This window comes from Carassius auratus, unplaced genomic scaffold (assembly GCF_003368295.1).
Source record: "Carassius auratus strain Wakin unplaced genomic scaffold, ASM336829v1 scaf_tig00035768, whole genome shotgun sequence".
NCBI lineage: Eukaryota > Metazoa > Chordata > Actinopteri > Cypriniformes > Cyprinidae > Carassius > Carassius auratus.
In genome coordinates, this window is record NW_020526261.1 from 1 (window position 1) to 19,527 (window position 19,527).

Consider the following 19,527-nt stretch of genomic DNA (forward strand, 5'->3'; position numbering starts at 1 on the left):
TGCAACATGTGTGCCGATCTTCTATTAAAAGTGAATATACAGCGCAACCAGTCAAAATGTAATAATGTCAGTCTTTCATTATTTCCTTCAGTCCATCAGGCTCCATTCAGTTTGAGCGTATATTTCAAGCACACAGGGGGAACAGCATGCCCAGATGAGGGGCATGTTAGCTGGGACAGGGCCTGAGGTGACAAAGTAACTTGGAAATTCAGATTCATTTGGCAGTTTTTTGAGCTTTCTGGGCAGATTTAGTCACTTTCCCGCTGCCGCCAATCTTCTTCTCCACACTTTTGATGACACCGACTGCAACAGTCTGTCTCATATCTCTGACAGCAAACCGTCCTGGGAAAACACATAAAAACACATTTATTTAAATATGAAAATTGCTCGATGAAAGGACTAGTACCATTTTCTGTTGTGTTTGTGGGAGCTGACTGAAGACTTGAACCCAACCACAGTGATCTATCAGGATTGTGTCTGACAAAAACAAGATTGTCTTGGTAATGTAGTGTTTGGACCAAATCAGACACATTACCATTTTTCATTTGATTTAAATCAATTATTCAATTAGACCTACAAATGATCAACAGACCCCTCAGCCAATAAACATACTAGGTGTCAGGCATGTCTGCGAATGACTCCCAGACCCTGGTTATCAGGGCAACCATGACACCTCAGCAAGACAAGATCCCCCACAACCGGCGCAGCGTCATAGAACGTCTATGAACAGAGTCAGCGCCCACTTTTAGGGGAAAACAAACCGCCATACAGTATTGGATCGAGGAAGTGGACTAACCTTACTACATGCCAAAGGTTGTTGTGTGCACCAATAATGTTTGTAAAACCCCCAAATTTGAAATTCATGGCTATCAATATCTTGCTGTTATGGAAATATCGTGAATTAGGTATGATGTTAATCGAAAACTAAGACAGGGCCCTAGGTGTACGGCTGACAGAAAAGTGCACTCAGTACTCTAAATATAAAGTCATAATATATACATTTAAAAGAGGTGTACTTTCAAATACGAAGTAAAATCATTCACTGGCTTACTTGCTGACTCGATGAGGTTACGAGTAAATGTCCCGGTAAGACACTTCTTGTTACAATCAGTTTGACACTGGGGAGAAATGAATGTACTGGACATATGTGTTTTTAAATGTACTTTTCACGCTCGTGTGGCAGGCAGGGTGGACGTATTACTTGACATGTTTAGTCAGGGATTTCTTAAGTTATTCACGCCTGCCAGCTGTGTACGGACGTTGCTTTTTGCCGCTATTTTGTTTAGAAGTCTATGGGAGGTCTAGTTTCTTTTCCCCTAAAAAGGGGAGGTGACAAAATTGACCGTTACGTTCCCTGATTGTGCTGGTTGTGCGTATAACTTTTGCGACATAAAAGTATTTGGAGAGGATCTCTCTGAAACATGACCGCTAATATATGTGTATGTTGTTACTGTTCTTCTATATTGTCTTTTTGTCTTGTATACTGTTTTATGCATGCTTTGTGACAGAACTACTCACTCGTGTAATTTTACCTTTATGTAATCTTACCCATGTTAGTATCTATGAATTCATCTTCTGATGATCTAAACAAGAGTGTATATTATATGTTGATACCTATTCAACATATTAGTGTTCTAAAGAATCCTTACTAGTTTGTATATCAACTTCTGATCCAGTCCACATATGCAAATTACCAGGCTTTCACACAAAGGGTTGTATTACTCCCCAGTATTTCCAAACTCCCACTTGGATTTCAGCCTTTCTCATTGGACAGCCTATCCTAAGAGGCGTGAACCGTTTTTAGACTTTAAAAAAGGCCCACACACAGTTCTGCCTCCTCTCTTCGAGCTCTTTCCTTTCTTGTGCTAAGAGTTTGTGAGCGAGAACTCTCTTGGACCCCTATGTTTTGTGCCAGGCCTCGTGCCTTGACATTCCTTCACCAAATATCTTAGAAAAGATCTTTTAGCTCTTGGCACTTTCCACTTGGAGAAACTCCCAAATCACCATTGGGTCAGGGAACCTTTGGAATTCATACTCTTTAAAACCTGAAAGAACGTGATCGTGACTCCTACACCTCCGAACCTCCGAACCATCAAGACTTTGCATCCAGACGCTCATTCCAGGCAAAGGAAATGCAAGTATCGTACATTTAACTAAATAAAACAGAGGTTTAGTATAAGCTGTAGACCCCGTTATAAACGGGCACTGATGGTTTTACTCAGGTGGTTAACTGAATCTTTTCATAGCTTCATTCTTTAGTTTTTCCTGATGGTATCATGCATCAAATCTCAATTGCCCTTTCCCCTGTATGAGTGTTTGTTTATTCGTTTGTTAGACTAGTTTGCGTTAGTGTTTAGTTAATAAAACTCTTGTGCACAAACTACATGAGTTACTGATTCTGCCTTACAAATCAATGACCCTTTACAATTCCGATTTTGCTACATGCTCTAATGCATTAATACTGTATGAAAGTATTTTCTGTGGCCACGACAATATCCTTTCTTAGAGTTTATATGAAATTATGCTAAATGTTCGCTGGAATTTAATTCTGCTACAGTTACTACTGGCAGCTCATATAAATCATTTTAATTAATCATAATTAATGAATCATAATTAATTTATATACATTTCCCCTCGTGAGCTTAATTTATTACAGTGAACACTACTTTTAATGGAGAGTTTAGGGGAAAAAAATAATAAGCACAAGATGCAATAAAAATGACACGTCGCACTGAAAACAGCAGGTCAAAAGTAATGAGAGACTGTTTAAAGAAACAGGCCTAATAATCGGTTTTACTGGAGAAAAACATGAAATCATGAGCTCATGTTTCAAAAGGATGGTGTGGAGGCTCACATTACTGATGAATCAGACCTTTAACCTGACAATGACTGCAGTGAGTCTCATTAATCATGAGACCGAGTGACCAACAGTGAGCCTGAGACGTCAATTCAAATAAGTATGACAAACCTAACCACAGGATGCTGGGTTGCTTGGTTCTTTGTAATTTGAGAAGAACATACATGAATAATCATCTTTTTATAAAGCCTCTAAAACCTTTTTCTAAATAGGGATTATTTCAGAGGACATGAAGAAGCTATTTAGCAGAGCCTTGCACAAGGTTTTATTATATTTCATCTTTATTATGCATGGATTTGAAATCAACTATGTTCTGTGATTAAAAAAAAAAAAATGTAATTATTTATCTTAATCCCTTTTTAATGGCCTTTTTTTTTGGAGCTTTCTTTTATTAGTTTCATTTCTATGAATATTTTCCACCCCATGAATGTTACCATAAATAAACTGCAAAAGGAAAATAAATATTCATATTGATAGAAATGATAAAAGAAAACAATATAATGAACAAATAAATAGATACAGCAGAAAATAAAATGTAAAAAAGCAATGCCAAAAAACCAAAAGGAAAACAAATTAAAAGAAAACATTAAATAAAGCAGAGGCAAACAAAATAAAAGAAAGGCAAAACTTAAAAGAAAAGAAAAACAAAACACAATGCAAAAGAATGCAAAAATAAAAACTAAAATGAAAATGTGTTCCTGTAGCTCAATTGGTAGAGCACTGTGTCATCAAGCGCAAGGTTGGGGGTTTGATTCCCTGGGAACACATGATAGGTAAAATTGATAGCCTGAATGCACTGTAAGTCGCTTTGGATAAAAGTGTCTGCTAAACGCATAAATTAAATTTGTAATTGAATTTTTAATTTAAAATAAATTGATTCAGAAGCATTTACTGTAAGTGGACACATACAGTACCTAGTGGAGGGTACTGAGAGAAGCTCTCCACACACATTGGTTTTCCTGGGATCATTTCCACAATAGCAGCGTCTCCAGACTTCAGGCTTTTGGGGTTGTCTTCCAGCTTCTTGCCTGAACGGCGATCAATCTTCTCCTTAAGCTCGGCAAACTTACAGGCAATGTGAGCTGTGTGGCAGTCTATGACAGGAGAGTAACCTGCGCAGATCTGTCCTGGGTGATTCAAAATGATGACCTGATAAAAAGAGAGAGAAAGAATAGAAATCCAGAAAAATATCAAGACAAGATATTAAGAAGATTATCCCACCTGTGCTGTAAACCCTGATGCTTCCTGAGGCGGGTCTGACTTACTGTCCCCACAAACGTTACCTCTTCTAATGTCTTTTACAGACACATTCTTCACATTGAAGCCTACGTTATCTCCTGGCAGAGCTTCAGTCAGAGACTCGTGATGCATCTCCACCGACTTCACCTCTGTAGTGATGTTGGCTGGGGCAAAGGTCACCACCATACTGGGCCGCAGGATACCGGTCTCCACCCTGCCCACCGGCACAGTCCCTATACCTGAAGAGAAAGACATGGCATCTATGAATAACCATGTTCTGTATATATACTGATGTAGTAGCTTTCTGAACTCAAAATATAACTGCAAGCTGATCCTAAAAATACCATCACCCCATAAAATGTTCATGATTTGAGTGGGTTAATCCCACCTCCGATCTTGTAGACGTCTTGTAGGGGCAGACGTAAGGGTTTGTCAGTGGGGCGTGTTGGAGGCATGATGGTATCGAGAGCTTCCAGTAGAGTCACCCCACTGGCATGCTGCTCCTTCCTGTCCAGCTTCCAGCCTTTAAACCAGGGCATCTGCACAGCACAAATGAGATGATTTTATTAATCAAACCACTAGCATTCTGCCAACAGTTTAACAAAAGCACACGCCAAGGAAACTCACATTAGAAGAAGGTTCTAGCATGTTGTCACCATGCCAACCTGAAATTGGGACGAAGGGCACCGAGGCGGGGCTATAACCGATCTTTTTGATGTAGGTGCTCACTTCTTTAACGATCTCATCATAGCGTTTCTCGCTGTACGGCGGCTCCGTGGAGTCCATCTTGTTGACAGCTACAATCAGCTGCTTGACGCCCAGCGTGTAGGCCAGCAGGGCGTGTTCCCTTGTTTGCCCATTTTTAGAGATGCCCGCCTCAAATTCACCCACTCCAGCTGCCACAATTAGAACAGCACAATCCGCCTGGGAGAGAAAGAATGAGAGGCGCATTGTTTAAAGATAAAAGTACTAAAATTCATCTATAAGTACTAGGGATCTTCTCACTTCTCAAAATCAACTGCGGGCGGCAGGTCCTTTTCCTATTTGGCGCCTAAACTCTGGAATAACCTACCTATCATTGTTCGGGAGGCAGAGACACTTTTGCAGTTTAAATCTAGATTAAAGACCCATCTCTTTAACCTGGCATACACATAACATACTAATATGCTTTTAATATCCAAATCCGTTAAAGGATTTTTAGGCTGCATTAATTAGGTAAACCGGAACCGGAAACACTTCACATAACACCCTATGTACTTTCTACATCATTAGAAGAATGGCATCTACGCTAATATTAGTCTGTTTCTCTCTTATTTCGAGGTCACCGTAGCCACCAGATCCAGTCTGTGTCCAGATCAGAGGGTCACTGCAGTCACCCGGATCCAGTACGTATCCAGACCAGATGGTGGTTCAGCACCTAGAAAGGACCTCTACTGCCCTGAAAGACAGCGGAGACCAGGACAACTAGAGCCCAGATACAGATCCCCTGTAAAGACCTTGTCTCAGAGGAGCACCAGGACAAGACCACAGGAAACAGATGATTCTTCTGCACAATCTGACTTTGATGCAGCCTGGAATTGAACTACTGGTTTCGTCTGGTCAGAGGAGAACTGGCCCCCAACTGAGCCTGGTTTCTCCCAAGGTTTTTTTTCTCCATTCTGTCACCGATGGAGTTTCGGTTCCTTGCCGCTGTCGCCTCTGGCTTGCTTAGTTGGGGTCACTTCATCTACAGCGATATCGTTGACATGATTGCAAATAAATGCACAGACACTATTTAAACTGAACAGAGATGACATCACTGAATTCAATGATGAACTGCCTTTAACTGTCAATCTGCATTATTGACACACTGTTTTGCTAATGAATGTTGTTCAGTTGCTTTGACGCAATGTATTTCGTTTAAAGCGCTATATAAATAAAGGTGACTTGACTCAACTTGACCAAGCATTGATATGCCACCAGTTCTCGTAAATAGTTGTAGCTGAGCTAGTACTGTCTTACCTGAGACGTTCCAGTGATCATGTTCTTGATGAAGTCTCTGTGTCCTGGAGCATCTATTATAGTTATGTAGTACTTGGTGGTCTCAAACTTCCAGAGTGAAATGTCTATGGTAATCCCTCTCTCCCTCTCGGCCTTCAGCTTGTCCAGAACCCAGGCGTACTTAAAGGAACCTTTTCCCATCTGCCAAAACAAAAGTATTTGAGCATACAGGAAAAACATGCCTTCACCGAGGAAAAAATTAAGTTGTGTGGACACACAAAAGCAATCATCTTAAAAGATTCTGACAGTACATGTGTTATTTTAGCAGAAACTAACACCTATTTTGCCTGAATTGTATAGTGATGTTCCAGAGGTAGAATTCTCTAATCATTATAAAGCCAGGGTTTACTCTGCATTGCAGTGCCTAATTTGTATAGTGCAAATGCAGTGTTAAAAACACTTGTCAACCCTGACCTCGGAATTTGGACTGTTTTAGGTTCAAATCATCCAAAAGTTCATACATTATGACTCAACATTTTGCCCTTGAGCTTGGCACTTGCTCCAGAGAACTATTCCTTCAATAAACCAAGTAACAATTTTCACAGATGAAAGGTTTAAATCCTGTAAGGAATACATTATGCCTCAATATTGTGCCATTGAGATAAATAATTTGCCCCAGCTGACTCTCTTTGTTACACATATTTAGATATTTATGTATTTAGCAGACACTTTTATCCAAATTGACCTGGTGCATTCAGGCTAACATTTTTACCTAACGTGTTCCCTGGGAATCAAACCCACAACCTTTTGAGCTGCTAAGGCTGCCTAACGCAATGCTACACCACTGAGCCACAGGAACTGTTTTACTACCTAAATCTTGCTGCTTGAATAACAAGTTACCCTCAAAGACAGAGGTGAGGTGTCAGACTCACTGGGATTGCACCCATTTACTCAAGTCTCATTCTCTCAGTCTAATGAGCACAGGCCCTGTATCTTATCTTTTCCTTTCATCTCCAATGGCATCTTCCAAAGAGTAAATGTCTCAATGTAATTACACACCAGTTCTCCCTCTGCTCTGCAGTGCATAAGAGGAGAGGAAGGCATGGTGTGATGCATGATGAGATTCTTATATAATTACCCTACAGAGTAAGTGGGTTGGAGTTACCCATCATTCAGCACAGAGACCACAGTTCTCACAGTGCATAAGGGATTTGGCTATTTAAATGGAAGGTGCAACTGTAGTCCTTTATTACAAGTCTGACTTCAAACTCAGCAATCTGATTCCACTTGAACACCAAAGCTAAATTCCTATTATTTTTTTTAAGATCCTGTTCACCTACCTCAGCAGCCTCTTTTTCAAACTTCTCAATGGTTCTTTTATCAATTCCTCCACATTTATAGATGAGATGGCCAGTGGTGGTGGATTTCCCAGAATCAACATGGCCGATGACCACAATGTTGATGTGGATCTTCTCTTTCCCCATGACGGCACAGGATAGGAAGACAGGATGGGAATGGATGGAGCTTTCGTCTGTCTACGGCCATCGCGGACAAAGAACATTTGAACACATAGACACGACGTTCATCCTAAATGTTTAATTATGATATTTACTGATCATAGTTCAGTTAACAGTCTTCAGAGCACAGCAGAACTAAGCTATTCAAGATCATTTCTGAACAACATAAAATAGGAGATAAATATTTCAGATAAGTTATACTACATAAATAAATAATACAATGATTATATTATATATTATATACAAAATATATGAAATATTATTTGAAATGTCTGAACATTTGTCACGAACAGTACATAAAAAAGATAACCGTTTGAAATCATTAATCATTCATTCAGTTTGGTAAACATTAGCAGCATAACAAAAGGCTTGCACAATTACAATCTCAAAACATTATTATTAATAATATTATTATTATAAATGTAAATATTTTTTTTCAAAACTAGGTTTTTACAAGTTTACATATCGCTTGCAGTATCTGTGAGATAACTACGATTTTCTTTTTTTTAGTACTACCTGACAAAGTTGCATAACATTTGAATATATCAGAAAAGACAAAATTATAATTTACACAAGCAATTCTGTAAAAAAAAAAAAAAAAAAAAAAAAAAAAAAAACACCCCTTGACAAAAGCAAAGGCTGACACTGACCTTGCTTTTTAAGATATATATTGCCTCTCTGAGCAGCTCTTATAGTTTTTAACAAGTCAAGTGAGTCCCTCAATTGAGAGTAAAAAAAAAGCTGGATGTTAAAATCATACCTCAACTGTGGGAAAACTCAAATGTGTAGAATATGCAAAGAAGCCTGGAGGCTTTTTGTCAAATACATTGGGTAGCTTTACTGTACGGGACAAACCAGGAACTCATGCACAACTATCACAAGTGCTTACGAACAGTATTTGACGCAGGAGGAAACAAGACATGCTTTTGAACAGGATGTTTAAATTCTGCTATTAATTGATATACTGTATCAAATAACAAGTAATATAGAATAGTTTCATCAGGACAGTACTAAATAAAAACACAATAGGAAAAGAAGCTGTTGACTGGTATGAGTATAGTTAAAGTCTAACAGCATTAGGATGATTGTGGCCTCTTACCTGCAACGGACAGGCGGACCCTGTTCTCCCCTCAGCAAACACACACGGTGCTCCTGCACGGTCCAAGTCTGTGTGTGTAATATACTCACCACACTTTGATACAGCAATGCGGCACTCGGAGCGGGGGGAGGCTGGCGGTGAGGGACTGCAGTGAGACAGCTGCAACAGCAGCAGAAACGAGCCGAGAGGAAGAGTACGAGAGATGGAGGAGGAACACACTGCAATAGAGCAGCGTCCAGTGACTCAGCATCTTACCCTCCATTAACTCCTGCTGGCTAAGAATCAACCTGGTTCCCTGTCTGGGTCTGAAATATAACACCAGACTCATAATAATAAAAAGAAAAATTATTTAAAAAAATTTTTTTACAAAGTTATTCCAGAGGTAACTATTTCTATGTATTTGGTACATCTAAAATTACATACATATATTATAGTGGTCTGATCAGTTTTCTGGCCTGATCTTTGAAAAAATAATCAATCAATTATATTTTGACCATCATTCTTCTGCTTATTTCATACAGATATTTTTATTTAATGTTTATTTTGCAGAACATACTGCATTTGCTACTTACACAGGCCAAAATACTTCTTTTAGTAATTGTAATATCTACAAAAAAGTGCTAGTAATGCCTTTGTATGAGCAAGAAAAACTTATTACCCAACTAAAGAATCTTAAAATGATCTCATTCTGTATTAACAATACATTACATAAGGACCTCAAATTGACTCTAGACTTCCTTGGGAAAAAACTCTTAATTTGAAGATCTACAGTACACTGTGAGTGTGTGTACAACGTTAGAATTAGCAGAGGGCCTGAAGACAAAAAAAAAAAAAAATTATGCTCACCAAAGCTATTTTCATTATTTAGATTTTTATATTCCTTTTATTAGTCATTTATTTCTGTTACGGAAAAAATGAATTTTCAGCAGCCATTACTCCAGTCTTCAGTGTCACATGATTTTTCAGAAAAACATTATCAATGTTGAAAACATTTGTGCTGTGTAAACACCTTAATCACCAAATTAAAAATTTTAAATCTCTCTCTGGATCATTTATGTTTAGACCAGGGAAAGATCAAAGGGAGGCTAACATATTAAATATTGTTCAATGGCAGATTAGGAATTAAGAAGTCAAATCAGACCAATATAGTTCATTATCATTTTTTTAATCAGGGACATCCTCCTGATGTGTTTAACATGTTCGGTCAGAAATGTAAAACAAGCATGACTCAGAAACCAAATACCATCACTACTCACGATGCATTTGATCAATGACCATCTCATCGGCTAATACAATCAGGTTATTTCAAACAGTTACGTAATAACATGTCTAGCTCAGCTTATTTGCAGTGTAAGCCCTAATAAATCACACAACAAACTAGTTGATACTCTGGTCCGTCTCGAGAACCGACAAAAATAAAATAAAGCTACCACTTAAAATTCCCACAAATCTTAAAAAAAAGAAAAAGGTTTTTCCAAACTCAGCAGAGGAAAGCTTATTAGTTGATCATACTTTCCCCATCAGTCTAGTCATATCCTACACAGCCACCAGACTTTCCTTTCTCTGTATGTCCACCGTCTGTCTGTGAACAGCACAGGAACGCCTCTCGCAGTGAACCTCTGGACTGCAGATCACACACGAACATCACATCCCCTGCTCTCCATCTAATTTCACTTCCACATTGGCTCTAGCACGACCAATATTAGCTACACCTTTCTCTGTCAGTTCTTTTCAAATGTCTGATGTCCCAAGTCGTCCTGCTGCATGCTGCGTCTACGTCCTGCGGCGCTTGGCTCCTCCGGGGCTGGAGGGGTTGCTGGAGTTCATTACCTTCTCCACGGCTCGACTCCTCTTCCTCTTTTCCCCGGATGATTCTTTCGACCCGCTGCCCGTCTCACCTGAGCCCCCCCTCTCGGCCCGCTCTTTCTCTTTCTCTTTCTCGCGCCCGCTGCCCGACCTCTCCGACATCTTCACCGAGGAATTGCTGCCTGACGAAGGGAAAAGGGAAATGGGGAAATAAGGGTCGGATATGGGAACACAAAGAACAAAACAGATGAAAAACCACTACAAAAGAAATGAAAAAAACATATGCACCAAAATTATTTATTTCTATCATAATTAAAAAGTGGCAGGTAATTTCTGTGCTAAATGAAGCCCGATATTAGCTTGCAAAATGTGCTGTGATTATGACAAAGCTGCTTGTTTTTACACCTTTTTATCAACAGAAATTGGGAGTATATTACATGAATAATATAATAAGCTCCAAAGATACAAATAAATTAAACTATTAATTTTGTGAATGCATAATCCCCACATTTTAGCCAAATATTAAGACAGCATTGTGGAAAAGAAATCCCAGAGTACACTGCAATGAGCAGTGCAAAGTCCTAGATAGGCAAAGCAAGAGAAATGGTTTTAATTTTCCATTCAGTATTTTAACCTATATCTGTATACTGTTTATTTTTGTGTTCACGTCATGTTGTAATTACCGTTAATTACTAGATGGCAACCCAATACCTTATTTCTAGTTGCGCGTTTTCATTTGATGTTAATTTGAGCTTTCAGAAAATTACAAATTTACAAATTGTTGACGACATGAATGCTTTTTACAAGTCATAATCTCATAATTACGAAAAATTCCAACATGATGCGAACACACCTTATGCTTATTATCTTATTGTGTTGTAAGCAAAATGCTAATACAACATTCTACATGAAATAAGTGGAGTGTATTTGTGCTAATTGTATGCAGCTGCCTAGGCAGAGGGTTACAAATGAGTCACTTACAAATAGGGCTAATAAAGGGCGAAAATAAATTCGGTAAAATTCCAGAAACTTTCCGGAACTTTTCTGAAATCTAATTACTTGAAAATATTTTAATTTTCCATTAGTTCCCAAAATTACTGCCCAATTTCCTGAAATTTACCTGCAACTCTACTTACAAAATTGTGTGTTTTAACCAAAGAAACGCAATATTGTTGCTGTTCCACAAGTGCCACCTGCTGTCAGAGAGTGAATTTGCGTCTCATTGAGCCCGTCTGCTGCTGCTCTTTCCTGCTGATGTTTTAAGCGGTATAGTTTCACAAAGCTAAAGTCCGACCGTTCTGTTTTTGCTTCAAATTTCAAAATCATACAATCTAATTTAGATTAAAAACAGTTCAAGCTTCATCAATGCAACATATTTGTTTGTATTCAGATTAAAATGTAGTGGTTTCCTCTCATTTAAAAAGGAAAGAGCACCTGCAAGATCAAAGTTTATTTATATTAAGAGATTTATTTTATGTTATTTATTTGATCAGGGGTTTGTTTTAAAAATTAGTAAATTTGACATATTTACATTTCAAAAAGAAATGCGCATCATTTTGTCCAATCAATATAACAGGACACCTTTGTCAAAAAAGTTGATACGCTATCTATGTAGGCAACAAGCATGGGGCAAAACACCAGGGATCTCTGATGGTTTTAAAGCCTATAATTATATTTTTAAAATTTTAATTACCAAATTTTCCTGTCTGCTTTAATGACTAACAATTTTCAAATTAAAGGATAAATCAGTGTGTATTATTTCTTCAACCTAGTTACTGTTAATTTGTGAAAAACTGGTGAATGTGCAAGGGATCTTAAAAGCATACAAAGCTGCAGCTGTTCAACAAGCAAACCCCCTTAAGATGCCATGCTTCATACACACAGAGAATAATAACATAAGCTAGGGTGCACAGAACACACAAAAAAAAAAGACAAAAGAGAAAGGAGGACAGCGAGAGAAAGACGGAGAGAAAGACGCACATGGTCAGAGGTCTCTGAAGGTTGTCTACAGAGGCCTCTGGTAATGAGCTGGTCTGTACTGAGCTCAAGCTGGAGCTTTGGAACAGAGCGAAACGTTTTCTTCTGTCCATACCTCGCAAAATCCTGGCCAGCCATACTGGGACCCAGACCTTTGAAAATGAGACACAAATGACCAGTGTGAGCCACGCTGAGCTTCACGCCAACGGGAGAACGATCCAGAACAAAAAAAAAGTGATGCAATGACGCAGGATTTAATAGACGGTGTTCGTCAAAAGGAAAGAGAGAGAGAGAGAGAGAGGGAGGGAAAGGAAAAAGAAGGGGTGAGTAGATGAGATAAATAAAGAGTGAAGGAGAAGAGAACCTTCTTCGTGGGTTGCAGGTGGGTCACTCTCTTCTTTGAACTCCTCTTTTACTTCGTCTTCAGATCCTACTTTACCTGTACGAAGACAATAAGAGCTTTTAAGTAAATCAGTCAAATCAAACGGATCAGCAGTAAATCACAAGACTACAAGGTGCTCACCTTCCTTGACTTCCTGTATGATCTCTTCAGGCAGCACAAAGCTCTTCTCCGAGTTTGGAAACGGGAGTATTTCTGATTCATGCTGCAGGAATAAAAAGAAATGTACTGATTAGATTTGAGAGCTATTGTAGAATCAACTTTATTTATCCCTGCTGGAAACTGCAGCAATAAAAGAAAAAAAATATTCAATGGTGTGATATCTAGGGCTCATGATGGTGTCCTGATCACCCTAACAGTGTTTAATTTGGGATAATAAAAGTGTTAATATAAATTTGTAAATATTCTAAATATATATATATATATATATATATATATATATATATATATATATATATATATATATATATATATAGTTATCAATAAATTGTCCTAACACATATTGGCCCATCCAGTGTTATTTTAGTATAACTGAAATACTATTATGGATTTTTATTCATACGTTTAATTTGTTTATTTTTTATTTGTTTATGTTTTTAGTTTTCATTCAATTTTAGTTCAAGTTTGAATTATTTTCTTGTGTTTTAGTCATACATACATACATATACATAGATAAATGCATATATATATATATATATATATATATGTGTGTGTGTGTGTGTTTTTTAAGTTAAACTAAATTAAAATGAGAAATGTTACCTTGCAAACTAGCTGGAAATTAAGTGGTTCCATCACAATATTTGGGTCAGAAAGTCTAAGAACATGAGTGAAAATGCTTTTATTTAGCATTTACCTGATTTTAAAAACTTAAATTTGTATTTTAATTATCTCAATAACAATGAGAGGCTGGACTGAAAAAGTAACATACTGTAAATACAGTCTTAGTATTGAACATATTACTGTCATTTGAACATTATCACAAATTAGCTTACTTATTACTGAGTGGAGAATCTTAAATGTATTAATTATACATCATAACGTTCAAATTGTTTGGAAAACACTAAAACTTAAATAATATCCAGGGTTTAAAATGATGCAATATTTTAATTTTAAATACCACATTTTCAATCTGAACCTTTGGATCCCACATATACTAGATAGCATTAAATTGTTGTGATGTCTAATGCATGCGGTGAATGAATCTCAGAAAATAAACCTCCCAATCGCAAGAAAGCACGAGTTGAGTTGTCTCACCAGCGCCTGCATGTCGTACATGGTGCTCAGGTGATCCCAGATGACTTTAGAGGACACCTGCCTGCCGATGTTCTGACTGAACTTATCACGAATACAGATCATGTGGAAATGACGATTCACTCCTGAAAATATGAGACATATACACAGAGACACGCTCCTTACAGCACAGAAAAAAACAGTGTTGCTGTAACTTAGCCTAGCCGTGATGCTATCATGCTAGTTAGCAGCCGCGATAATGTTTGCTAAAGTCAACACACATTAACTGCTTTAAGTTACTACATCCATAAACACAATATTAGTTATTAAAATAGACAAATTCAACAATAGTCTACAATAGAAAATCACATTTGTATCACTATATTCAAATGTATTTTAACAAATAGCAACTGGACTCGATAACGCTCGCTAAAGTATCACTAAAAACGCTAAAATTAACTTAAAAATCTTTATCAGTATTTAAAAATCTGATTGGTATGATTAAATAACTGTATTATTACTTGATTTCAGATACTTAAAGGGTAAAAAATGAGCTCATTGTCTTATTCATGATGTTACATCGTTGCGCATGTAGAGATCAGGGCCTGTTAATCACGATCAAATCCAAATGAATTCATCTTACCGACGGGTTTATGACCCAGCATTGCGTGAAAAAGACACACTTCTACTTCTTGACTCCATACGATGGACTCCTCGGCGGTGCAGATGCCGGTTTCTGCTTGTTTGTCGTCGGATGGCAGAGTCTCCGCTTCCCCCATGTTCCTCCAGAGACACACTGCTGCAGTCAGAGTCGGACTCGGATCAGCGCAGGACTCAACAACACGACCAGACACTTAACAGATCATTAGAGATTTACCATCTGGTTTCGTCTGTTTTTAGACAGTCTATGGGTTTCATAAAAAAAACAGCAACAAATATATATACTTTATATTTATCATATTTTCAAAGTTTACTTTTTTATTTATTTATTAGAATGGCACTCTTTTGCTCACATGGGGGTTTGTTATTAATGTAGTTTTCTGTGCAAATTCGTTTAATAGATGGACCATAAGAAATAGATAATAAATCGGAAAATTTGCCCATTTTGTTTAGCAAAATTTAGGCTACCAAAACTCTTGTCAATGTATAATGCTTAATTTCACTTAAAAAAAAAAAAAAAACAGTATTAATTATTTTTATATGCACAGAGACTTGTAGAACGTTTTATAATTAAATAATATGTAGTTTTAAATGCAATAAATTTGTAGCTTTAATATTAAATTAATAAATGAATATTAATAAATTGTTAGTGAAATGTTACGTTATATGTATGGTGGATAAAACTGTTTATCGAGTATTACTTGAGACAATTCACATTTCATGATAAACTACATAATTCACAGTTAAAAGTTAAACAAAACACACACACACACACAAAAAAACACAAAATTATATATAAATTGAATAATGATTAATATTTTAAGATTGCCTCAATTAATTACACTCCATTGCTCTATCTCTTTATTTGCACATGGAAATTATTTAGAAGAGCTGATCATATGTTGTTTAAGGGTCTGTTACTCAGGCCACTGAAAAGCTGAGTTCCTTTAAAATATGAAAGCTTTATTGAAAATTCACACGTTTTTGGATGAATTCAGAAGTGGGAGGTTGTTCTGCAATATTTATTGTTAAAAAAATACATATAAGACATGACCCCAAAAAAATAAAAGGTAGAGAAACAAACAGTACAATAGTTTATCAATGGTTTCAGACACAGGCATGAATCACGCTGTCAGCAGGACCGTTCCACTGCTCGTCACCCAGCGGCTCATGCATACGTCTGCACTGCACATCTCCAGACGCAGCGTCAGTGAAGGAGCTCTTAGAGAAGTTCACCCAGTCTCCGGTGACGTTTACTCCATGCACCTGACACAGCTCTGCAGTCAGCGTGTCCTTCAGAAAGAGCAGGCGTGCCAGTCTCTGGAGCGGGTAGCGGCAGTTTCGGCTGCTGTGTCCGTGGCTGTAGAGCAGGAGCAGGTCTCTCCTGCAGCGCAGCAGGTGTCTGTGGACGGCACAGACCTGGATGAAGTCCAGTCTCTGGGCTAGACGGAGCAGCCGGACTGGATTGCGCTCCATATGTGCTCTGCTTACGGCCAGAGCCAGCTGAACAGCCGAAGAGCTGCGGATTCTCTCGGGCAGCTCAAGAACATGTTGAATGGCCTCAGGTGAACCTGAAAGCATGAAAAAAATATATCGGTTTATCTCTGATGGTAGTTCATTTGTGTTTTTTACACTGAAAACTGTGGAATGTGTGGGGAAGCATTAATGAAACTGAGAAAAAAAAACTGAAAACACAGTGTTATTTTTATGTTATTTAAGCAATATGCCAATAAGTCATGGTTTAGTATTTTTACATCATGCTGTTACAACTAGAAGCTGTTCTAAATTCAATTTTAACCATGCTGCCAATCGTTACAATGCTTAACAAGGAAAATGTATTTGGTAAATACTGATAGCAGAATGTTTGCCAAGTAACAAACAGTCACAGTAGGGGAACAGGTCACAATTTACAGTATTTATTAGATACCATATAAACATTTAATAGAAACAAATGTGCGCCTAAGTATACATGCCACCCCCCCCACTCTCATACAGGTTCAAATCTACTAATAAACTGAAAAAATCATGTAAAAAAACGTATTAGCTTTTACTGGAAAATGAAACAACATTTTATTAAACTTTTACAACTGCCTTAATCTTTTAAACAACTGAAAAGATAAGATAAAGATAAAAATCCACTGTCAGTTTCAGCGAGTGAAGAACAAATGTATTCTCATGTATGTTCTTCATTAGGTAGTCTCTGACAAACAGCATGTTAATGATATTTAGGAAATGTGTGTAGACCTCTGCAGGCCTCCCAATAATACGGCCCTGTATTGTGCACGTGTTTTAGACAGACAAAGTGTGACATTTTTTGTTGTTTCCATGAAAGGAGTGGTTGTTTTATTGTCTCATAAAACAAAATCTTTTATTTGAATCCAGTAAAATCACTTAAATAAAACCTGTTATTCCATTATAGCAGATTTGGACTAAGCTAATGTATAAGACATTAGTCATATGTTGAAAAATGGAGCAAAAAGTCTAAGTTGAAAGAATCAAGGGGGGGAAGAACTGTAAATAATGACAACAGTTGATCAATATCCTGACAGTGAGAGCCCTAGCAGCTGTGGCTCACTCACCCAAGTTATAGAGAAGACTCAGAGCCTGATACTCCTCCTGATGCTGGTGCTTCCCATCTCTGTAGCTCTCCAGCAACCAGCTCAAGCATTCCTGCAGGTGAGTGTCATTGATGCGCGGGTCGAAATACTGAAGCTGCTGCCCGCAGAGTCTGTAGGAGGAGTAGAGAAGGAAACGCACGCTTTTCTCCAGCACGGCCACACAGTCCGGCCCCGACACACGCTGGATAATCATGTCCTGACGGACGCTACGCAGACGGTCAAACACAAAACTATACACCTGAGGATCATTAATAAGACATGATTGAAATGGCCATCATATTACAGGAATAACAAGATGTCATTTCCATACCTCCGTCCATGGCTGAAATGTAGAGGAAGCTGCAATCTCATCGACTAGATAACACACAGTGTTTAAAAGCACAGATGGAGGTCGAAGGTCGCTGGCTCTTGTGGAGTCTTTCCCTGCTGCAGGTCTCGAATACTCTTTGACGGCACGTGAGACATCAGCACGCGGCAAACGATCCCGCTCTGTGCCTGTCACCATCTCAAACCTGTGCAGTCGATTCTGTGCTTCCCGCTGGCGTAACTCACAGACAGGACACATAGTCATACAGGTGCCACGAGGCACAGAGTCCTCAGCTTTCTGCTCCTCCAGCTGATCTCTGTTCGCTCGACCCGGTTCCTTCTGCCTGTGTCCTCGGCCCCTCCTAGACTGATGCCTCCTGGACATCAAACAAGAACGAAAGCATACTGAGAGCTTAAACTGATCAAAAGTTTGAAATAATTCAATTTTAATGTTTTTTGAAATAAGTCACTGATTCTCACATAGACTCCTGAAGAAACAAAAACGTGTTTTTTACAAAAATATTAAGTAGCGTAACAGTAGTTTTCAACATTGATAATAAAAAGAACCATATAGGCCTCAATAATTGATCAAATCTGCAGCAAATTATTAAAGTATTAACTGCTGAAAATTCAGTTATGCTACACAGGAATAAATTAGTTTACAATGTACTACGCCTATTTAAAATTGCAATATAGCCTCGGTAAACACAAAAGACTTTAAAAAAAAAAGGTTTTGACAGGTGGTGTGTGTTTAAGTGTGTGTGAAAGAGAGTTAAGTTTTTATTGTTGCAGAGGTCTGTAAGATGCTCACTGCATTCTTTCTCATTGCTGGCACTGACTGAAAAAGAATTATTTCCAAACTACATTGCCAAACACATTTTATTCATCAACAATCGGACTTGTTCATGCAGTAACCTGTATGTGCTGCTTCATACTGCAATGACATGCGCTTTGTCACAACGAACGCAATCTGTTTCTGTCTGTGGAGTGCGCTGACTCCTTGTATCAAATGGCAACAGTTAAGCTTTTTGATCGGTATCTATATATATGTGTTCATCGAAATAAAAACAAGCTTTAGGGAGGAAGACTCACGCGTTGCTCATGGCTGTTTTGTTCATTGGTCGGGTCGAGAACGACTGCACAGACGTCACGTGCCATGAAGACAGCTCTGATTGGTCGCCAGTTGTCATACAGTTGTACGTCATATCCGATAAGTGCTACGTAATATTTATTATTCTTTTACTGTCTATGCTTGAAACACACACAAAAAGCACAAAATAAAAGTATTTAAAATTCGAGTTAAAAACGCGTTTTATTTATTTTTATGAGCATGAAATTATGCAATATTACAGATTTTTATTATTATTATTTAAACAAGTTACAAATAGATTTGATAACGGTTTTTGTAGGAAAATTGGACTGTATATCTGACCATTGATAGCAACCAGAGTACTTTTCTATATAATTTTTATAATCTATTAATTCTATATAATATTGTGCACTCTGATTCAGACATTCAACAGCTTTGTCTGTGTAAGAGAAACATTATTCAATAAATCAGGTTGGAATCATTAGAAAATCTAAAATCCTTATTTTAATTGCAGATAGAAAGTACATCATATTATATAATAGTATCACCACACAATAAAGTTTTTTTTTTTTTCTCCAGGTTAAGCAAATCAGAACGAGTCAATGTATTGTTTGTTATCTGGCTCGGCTCGGTGTTCATCTTCAGTTCTCTCTTCACAGCAGTTCAGTCAGTGTACTGTTTGAGTAAATGAATTACTCCGGGATATTGGTTTGTTTTAACTCAGAGTGAGTGTCAGCCACATTAAACA

At 37.8% G+C, this 19,527-nt stretch overlaps 3 protein-coding genes across 5 annotated transcripts; all 3 read right to left on the reverse strand.

Moving 5' to 3' along the window:
* Positions 1-10: 10 nt before the first annotated feature.
* Positions 11-7,975, reverse strand: LOC113082137 (elongation factor 1-alpha 2-like). The gene is made up of 7 exons (XM_026254011.1): positions 7,417-7,975; positions 6,098-6,277; positions 4,724-5,020; positions 4,485-4,635; positions 4,079-4,335; positions 3,772-4,006; positions 11-342 (listed from the first exon to the last, which is right to left on the reverse strand). Exons 1-7 carry the CDS (start codon positions 7,558-7,560, stop codon positions 215-217), a joined length of 1,392 nt encoding a protein of 463 aa, XP_026109796.1. The 5' UTR covers positions 7,561-7,975; the 3' UTR covers positions 11-214.
* A 1,863-nt stretch (positions 7,976-9,838) lies between these two features.
* On the reverse strand, positions 9,839-14,941 carry LOC113082135 (MRG/MORF4L-binding protein-like). 3 transcript variants are annotated; one of them, XM_026254009.1, is made up of 6 exons: positions 14,749-14,941; positions 14,130-14,251; positions 12,999-13,080; positions 12,840-12,914; positions 12,591-12,627; positions 10,447-10,680 (listed from the first exon to the last, which is right to left on the reverse strand). In XM_026254009.1, exons 1-6 carry the CDS (start codon positions 14,882-14,884, stop codon positions 10,587-10,589), a joined length of 546 nt encoding a protein of 181 aa, XP_026109794.1. In that variant the 5' UTR covers positions 14,885-14,941; the 3' UTR covers positions 10,447-10,586. The 3 variants fall into 3 exon arrangements, with proteins under 3 accessions (XP_026109792.1, XP_026109794.1, XP_026109793.1); XM_026254008.1 differs by having other exon boundaries at positions 10,511-10,680; positions 12,479-12,627; XM_026254007.1 differs by lacking the exon at positions 12,591-12,627 and having other exon boundaries at positions 9,839-10,680; positions 14,749-14,940.
* An 834-nt stretch (positions 14,942-15,775) lies between these two features.
* Positions 15,776-18,843, reverse strand: LOC113082138 (SAC3 domain-containing protein 1). Its single transcript, XM_026254012.1, has 4 exons — positions 18,782-18,843; positions 17,694-18,066; positions 17,345-17,621; positions 15,776-16,336 (listed from the first exon to the last, which is right to left on the reverse strand). Exons 1-4 carry the CDS (start codon positions 18,805-18,807, stop codon positions 15,873-15,875), a joined length of 1,140 nt encoding a protein of 379 aa, XP_026109797.1. The 5' UTR covers positions 18,808-18,843; the 3' UTR covers positions 15,776-15,872.
* Positions 18,844-19,527: the final 684 nt, after the last annotated feature.

What these genes read in the sequence shown, in the direction of transcription:
- LOC113082137 (XM_026254011.1), bottom strand. Translation starts at nt 7,560, where the DNA reads ATGGGGAAAGAGAAGATCCACATCAACATTGTGGTCATCGGCCATGTT. An exon ending in TTGAAAAAGAGGCTGCTGAG is followed by an intron (nt 6,278 to 7,416) that starts GTAGGTGAACAG and finishes TTGTTTTGGCAG; the next exon opens with ATGGGAAAAGGTTCCTTTAA. An exon ending in TGCTAGAACCTTCTTCTAAT is followed by an intron (nt 4,636 to 4,723) that starts GTGAGTTTCCTT and finishes TGTGCTGTGCAG; the next exon opens with ATGCCCTGGTTTAAAGGCTG.
- LOC113082135 (XM_026254007.1), bottom strand. Translation starts at nt 14,884, where the DNA reads ATGGGGGAAGCGGAGACTCTGCCATCCGACGACAAACAAGCAGAAACC. An exon ending in TGTACGACATGCAGGCGCTG is followed by an intron (nt 13,081 to 14,129) that starts GTGAGACAACTC and finishes TTATTCCTGCAG; the next exon opens with CATGAATCAGAAATACTCCC. An exon ending in ACCTGCAACCCACGAAGAAG is followed by an intron (nt 10,681 to 12,839) that starts GTTCTCTTCTCC and finishes TCCCTTCGTCAG; the next exon opens with GCAGCAATTCCTCGGTGAAG.
- LOC113082138 (XM_026254012.1), bottom strand. Translation starts at nt 18,807, where the DNA reads ATGAACAAAACAGCCATGAGCAACGC. An exon ending in CATTTCAGCCATGGACGGAG is followed by an intron (nt 17,622 to 17,693) that starts GTATGGAAATGA and finishes AATGATCCTCAG; the next exon opens with GTGTATAGTTTTGTGTTTGA. An exon ending in GAGTCTTCTCTATAACTTGG is followed by an intron (nt 16,337 to 17,344) that starts GTGAGTGAGCCA and finishes TCATGCTTTCAG; the next exon opens with GTTCACCTGAGGCCATTCAA.